The sequence below is a fragment of the Myotis lucifugus genome, unplaced genomic scaffold (genome assembly GCF_000147115.1).
Source record: "Myotis lucifugus unplaced genomic scaffold, Myoluc2.0 scaffold_55, whole genome shotgun sequence".
Taxonomy (NCBI): domain Eukaryota; kingdom Metazoa; phylum Chordata; class Mammalia; order Chiroptera; family Vespertilionidae; genus Myotis; species Myotis lucifugus.
In genome coordinates this window covers 4,643,132-4,650,158 of record NW_005871103.1, presented here as the reverse complement: position 1 = coordinate 4,650,158, position 7,027 = coordinate 4,643,132, and the positions used below count along the sequence as shown (strand labels likewise).

Here is a 7,027-nt window from a genome sequence, read left to right as displayed (position 1 = left end):
TAGCTTTAAAAAAACAAAGTGGTGGTGGTGGCGGCGATGGTGGTGGTGGTGGTGGTGGTAGTGATAGTGGTGGTGGTGGTCATGGTGATGGTAGTGATGGTGGTAGCGGTGGTGATGGTAATGATTGGTGGTGGTGGTCATGGTGATGGTGCTGGTGGTGGTGATAGTGATTTGTTGAGCACTGATGAGGTATAGGCGTGGTGCTACATATGCTAACTTGTTTGGTCCCCATACCCACCCTACCAAGGGTAAATACTTGATTCTGTACATGAGGAAGTTGATGCTCAGAAATAAGCTTGCGTACCTGAGGTCTCACAGGCAAGTAAATGAGGAAACTGGAATAGAAACTCAGATCTGTTATTTTTATCATAAATGTGGTCTCGGGAGAATACTCTGTGGTCTCTTTTTGTTCTCTGAATTGTGTGAATTGTCAGAATGTTCAAGCATTAAAATTTCATAATGATTTAAGTTGATTTATCTCTATTCTGCTTTTTGAATAAGAAATCCTAGCCAAATGTAAGAGAAATTATCTAAGGTTGGGCTGAGAGCATCTGGATTTTACATTCTTCCTCTGATGTTTAATCTTAGCCAAGATAACATCAACTTTCTGAAGCCCTAGTTGCTCATTTATAACTGAGTGCAGTAATTTCTGCTCTATCTTCACAGGCATTGTTAGATGGATTGAGTGAAATAATGAATGAGCTGGCTTTTCCCAAACTGTGAAGGCATCATTATTATCATTACCATTATATTCCTTTGTGGAGTCCCTGAAATTTAGGCTATTTCTCAAGGTTACTGAGAGACCCCTTCAAATTCTCATCATTAGAATGGGTGGTGTTCATACAGATGTGCCCATTTGAGCATTTATAATTTTAACATGTGGACTGAATCTCACAGCTCAGTATTTTACGTCAACGTGTATAACGCCATTAAAAATTTGCTTCTTAATCAGGAACTTCCACCATAACATGAGCATCAGATTATAAGAAGGTGCTGGTGTTTTTATTTTGTTGTTATGTGAGAAGATGTGTGTTTTGGTGATGTCTGCTGAAGTAATTTTGTAATGAAAAAGTATGGACAGATGAATAATCTTAGTAAGTGGGGAACGGATACATTGTACTGTTCTCTCTACTTTGGTGTAGGTGTGGAAATGTTACCAATACACTTTTAATTATTCTTTTTCAGATGCAGCTTTTCTTTTACAATCCAGACGACTTTGACAGCTTTCAAACTGCCATTTCTGAAAACAGAATAATCGGAGCCATGGCCATATTTTTCCAAGTAAGTTAACAGTGGCCCAAGTACCTCATCCAGAGAGTTCTTGGAGTATTTTTTTTTAATTCACCGAATTGTTCTGTGTATAACGAACGCATCTGTTTTCTAGTTCACACCTGTCTAAATGAAAGATATTTCATATTGTCTAATGTGTGATTTAAAATGTAAATAAGTATGTTTAGAAACATAATGAAAATTTTTGCATGAATTATCCTGATTTTATTGCCACTTGACTGGTACACAGATTGAAGAACACATTTATCATCTAAGTTACTTTCACTGCTGAAGCGTTTTGAACAGGTTCCTTCAGCATATTAAGAGGCTGATGTAAAGGAAAAAAGTGGTTTTCTTTGGAACAACTTCAAAATTTGACATTATGTGCAAGTAGATTAATAAATGGCATCAGTCACTTTTCTGAAGAGACCCCTCTTCATTCGCTCCCAGAAATCCCCAACTGAAGTACATATTGAGACCATTTCTCAGCTACTCCGCTTATGATTTGCCATCATTTCTTTCTCTTTTTAAATGTGGGCTATTTGCATTAATGAGTGTTCCTGGCTCCTGTATTGATTTTGCTCCCAGGAGCCAAACTTCATCCTTCCACGGGTAATGTTGTTGAGACTTGTTAATGTCAAATCAAATTAATATTGACCAAGTAGCCTAGAGAGACCTGGTGCTTTATTGTGTGGAAGGTAACCTGAGTAGTAGGTATGTGACTTGCCTTTCAGTCTTAAAATTTGCCAAAGACCACATACAGGTGTTCCTTTTACCAGTGACTAATTATATCTTCCTGACAAGTCAAAGGAACATCAAAGACATCAGCACCTTCCCTGACATGGTCCTTTAACCTCTGCCTTTTGGGGCAAGCTTCTTTGTCATCGAGATGGAGCTGCTCTTGTTTCCAGTAATTTCACTACTCTTTTTCATATAAAAATAAAATGATGGAAAATTCTCTCCACTGCTTATCTCTCCCTCTTAACTACCGTCTCTCCCTTTCCTTCTTTTGAATAAAGGCACAAATTGGAGGAGATTAGTTTTCCAATGTAAAAAATTGGAAAACTAATATTCTACTCAAACATCAAACACAATAACAGTGGTTGGTGGTCATCAGCTGGGTCATGGTACTTGTTTTCCAACTGTGGGTTCTGACCTTCTGGTGGGCTGTGAAGTCATGTACGTGAGACCTGACCAGCATTTTAAAAGTACTGACATAGAATAGAAAAAAAAAATCAGAAAATATTAGTATGTCACACATAGTGAGCTTAATTATGTTTGTAACACTTTTCTTTAGTTGTTTATATCCAGAGCGACGCAGGGACTATGTACTGGGTCATGTTATAAAATGTGTTGGTTTTATCGTGGTCAATCGACAGATATTTTGGAAATCATCTTTTGTATTGTACATTGGGCTGATCTCTCCATTGTCCCCAAGGTTCTCCCCCACATACTTTTTTCCTGTGCTTTTCATGAACCATAGCAGAGTGTAGAGTTTTAAGAGTTTATTCACTGGAGGAAAAACCCTTTTCTTTGAATCCCATCTCTTCTAATTAACATCTGTTTAATGGTGACCTAGTAATTTAAACTTTCCAACCTCAGTATCCTTATCTGTGAGGTGGGGGTAGCAACTTCTACACAATCAAGATTGTAGAAGTCATTACATGGAGTCCCTAGTATCGGTCCTGGCACATAGTCAACACTGGGACATGACAAATAATATGTGTCCATGTCATCCATCTCTGTCACTATGGGATAGAGACCCCATGGTATGCGAGTCTTCTTTGCAGGAACAGAAGACTGTTCTGGACCCTGTCCTGTTGGCAGCTCATTTGGATTTTGGCAGGTCCCCTTCTGCTTCTAAGCCATGATTAGGTTGCCTTTGACAATCCTGGGGTCACTTGAAACGTTCCTAAACAATTCCCAGCTACGTGGTTAATCCCTTCTTTTCTGTTACTGTCTGCTTGGCATGGTGCTTTTCAGGTAGTTGGACCTCTACTCCCCTAGCCCTGCCCTCAAATCTAACCCCCTCCTCCCCTGTCGTGCCCACCATGACCAGCTCAGCCAGGCCCTGGGTCATCTTTCTTGTGGGAAAATGCATTTTACAAATGTTTTTAGGAGCACTAACAGGGCTGCTTCACAGCATGCTCTACCCCAAAGCATTTTATTTTTCTCATTCTGTAAACTCTTGTTAAATATAAGACCAATTAGTCTCAGGCAGGGAAAGCACGTTGGTGTACAAACCGCAAAACACCTCAGTGGGAAATCCAGGATTTGAATTTTAAAGGATTCCTAGGGCAGGACTGCTAGCTCACATGCAAAGAAATTTAGATGCATTTCATCTAGTAAGTTCCTCTCTGAATTTTGGCTTCCTGTCCTCTAGACACAAAATAGCGGGCAGACAACCTGGAATGGGACAGAATTGCTGTGGTGAGCTGCCCCATAGTTCCCCTTAGAAATGCAGTTGTACATCAGTTCATTTGTATGTCTGAGTTCAGACTGTGACATGCAATGGAAAGGGAAGCTTTATTTTTGTGATTTTAATTTCACAGTCCAGTTAGATCCCATACTGTGAGATCTTTGTATTTTGAGTCTTTCCATAGGAATGTTAAATTTGGGAGCTTGGTATTTCTCCCTCAAATAGTCAGTTAAATCTTGGTATATATTTCCCTATTCAAACCTGGCATCACACATGTTGGCATTGAAGGAGTATTTACCATCCCGTTAGCACTGATTCAGAGCCAGGAATACTACCAGGTGCGCCACTAGATAAAATACATGGGATCAGCACCTGCCCACTAGGACCCCACAGTCCCACGTGATCATGGCCAGAAAGCGGGGAGTGGAGAAGCTTCCCCACTTGTGACGAGGCTGTGCTCTGACTTGGTGCCCACGAGCCCACCTATTCATTATCCCGAGGGCCATGATGCCAGTGGCCCGAGCTCATGCCTAGGCAAGGCTAAGCCCACGCAGATGTTGTAGCCTTGATGCTGACTCACATTAGAATAATTTTTTTACATTCATTTTTTCATTATATTTGTTTCTTTTTCCTTCCTCATCATGTGCCCATTATTCCATGTAATTTTAGCTCTCTCACTGCCTTTGCTATGATTAGATAGGACGAACTTCATGTTTCCAAAACACCAAAACAAACACAAGCCTAAGGAGCACATAGTTGACCAAACCATATGTTGACCTAGAGTAGAGGTTGTCCCACAGGCAGGCCTCTTGTGGCTCACAGGAGTAATGTCTGAACAGACATAGCATTTACAATTCTTTTCTTTAGTTAAACATGGGAGGTTTTACACATGACATGCAGATGATATAGCAGCAATCAAAATCTGAGTAGAGGCTGTTGGTCTACTTTGAAGGGGCCTTGCTTTCCCATTGCAGCAGTCTTCCTCATGCCTTCATGTCAGCATGACTTTCAGATCAGGATCCCAAGCTGGACCCCAGTAACGCTGAGTGGTAGCGGACATCTTTCAGTTGCAGGCAGAGCTGAAGGTCAGTGTCAATGCTGAAAGGTGAGCCAGGTCTTTCTGAGTGCTTGGTGTGAACACCAGTGAAGGAAGGAATGACCCCTCCCTGTATGTAAGATAGCGAACCTTGGCAGCATATATGGTTGTGTGCATTTGGGCCCACAGAGCTCTACAAGGTGCATTCACTTCATAGCCACTGGTGGGTGGAATATTTATTACAATTCTCCCACTCGTGTTAGTAGTGTGTCTGGAAGAAAGAACGCCTTGTTTTCCAGTTCATATACACCGTTGCACCAGCAACCCTCTGGAAGATACAGTGGCAAGTAAGGATAACATTTGATTTTAAAGGATTTTCAAATTAATCATGTTAAGAAACTGGCAAGGGATAAAGACATTTGTTAATCCACTGAAGAAATAATTCAATGCTTGTTTAACTAAGTTATGTAAGGCAAAAATTAAAATGATTATTTTCTGTTTGTTAAAGTAGAATCTCCAGTATTCTTGACCATTAGTCTGATTTGAATTCCTGTAAAAATGTAAAATACCAAACGTCATTAAAATGCTCTTTTAAAATATTTTATTATTCTGGCAGTACTCTACCTGGGTTTAAAGAAGTAAAAAATAAGAAAACAATGTTTACAGGAAAGCTAAATATAGCAGTGGAATGATTAGACAGTTTGTAAAGGATACTTCACTTTGAAAATAACTGGAAATATTTTATTAGCTCTGATTTAAGATTATGGAGTAAAGAGTACCAGTACTCTCAGTGACTTTACTTTTACTAGCAAGTAGGCCTATGTGTTTCAAGTTTGAATCTTCCATCATAACTCTCTGAATTGGATTCTGATTTGTTTTTCTTTTTTATGATCCTTTCTTCACCATTCCTCATGAACACTTCCCTCATTTACGCACCGGAACTGAAATGCCTTCGAACCATGCAGCTATCTTACTGACTTTCAATCTGATGCTCATAGATGCTGGGTAACCCCAAACCTCTTAGGGTTTTTATTATTGTAGTTTTTTCCAGAAGTACATAATCATCTTTGAATTTTGGTTTGGAACATCTCATTAATGTTATGGCTTTTGAATACCTAAAATTTTAGTTCTATTTCCTGATTCCATTGAACTTCGGAGTTATAAATGCATGATTCTTTAAGAGCACCTACATTTAGAAACTTTTCTTTTGTGATATTCTTTGCGGCTTCCTTGTTAGACCTGTTTGGGTGTAGTCACTTCTGAAAATTTGCATCAGACACAAAGATATAATATTTTCGTCATGTCTGCATCCAGAGGCCCAGCCAATGGCATTGTTCTTGTACATTTCAGAAATAACTAAATTGCATCCCGTTTTATTTAAAGGTTGTCTGAAAAGACTTCTTTTGAAGACTCAACAGTTCTACCGAGGTTTCTTCATTCAATGTTAACAGTTTTACTTCTACTGGGAGAGTTGAGCCCCTTTCACCAGTATTTATTTTTTTTTAATTTCTATTTAAATTTCTACCCAGAATCTTCCTGCAGTCATTTGGTCTTCCCCAAGGTCTATAACTCAGTCATTTGCCCCCTGTTCATTTCTGTCCTTATTTCAGAGTTGAAAGCAAACTTAAAAACTGAAATGTTTCGCAAGTTGCTGCCACATTCTTTATGTCATGTTGGTGCCGACTGCTTAATTATTTCCCTCCATCTGGAGCAGCTTCGTAATTAAATGAAATGGCAGCACCTGGGATTATTTATAGACACTGAGAAGGCAAGGGGAGTTCTTGATGACTCATCCATCCAGGGCTGGCCAGGAAGCCTTCCCTCCATCTCTCTGCATTTCACCTTCCCTCTACCCACCCCACCCCCAAGGTAGATGTGATTTGTCCTTCCTGTAATCCCTGTTTCTCTTAGCTGCCATTGGGCATTAAGCCTATAGTTTTATGTGCCTTCTTCTGCCCTTGTACTGTGAGACCATTGAGGACTTGGGTCTTACTCCTCACTTTGGATCTCTTGCAGGAGGCTAACTCTGGGGCTTTGTTGTACAAATACTGAACCGAATTTTGTGAAAACATATTTAGATTCTGTAGTCTTGATTACAAAGGAACAACTTGCCAACCTATGGCCTGTTAGAAGTAGGCACTAGGAGCTGTGGGGTTTGCAGTCTGAGTCTTGTTTCTCTTCTCTTTGTATCCCATCACCAACCTTTCCCTAGGCCTCACATCAGTATCTTCACCTAAATTACACCTCAGGACTGAGTTATAGGGAACTTCTCAGGATGCTTACCGTAACATTAATGATTGGAA

At 39.9% G+C, this 7,027-nt stretch overlaps 1 protein-coding gene across 1 annotated transcript in view; it reads left to right on the top strand.

Moving 5' to 3' along the window:
* Nucleotides 1-7,027, top strand: part of PTPRG (protein tyrosine phosphatase, receptor type G) — a 654,131-nt gene that overhangs the window by 468,698 nt on the left and 178,406 nt on the right. The window contains 1 exon segment of the mRNA XM_023754062.1: nt 1,186-1,281. Coding sequence (XP_023609830.1) covers nt 1,186-1,281 — 96 coding nt within the window.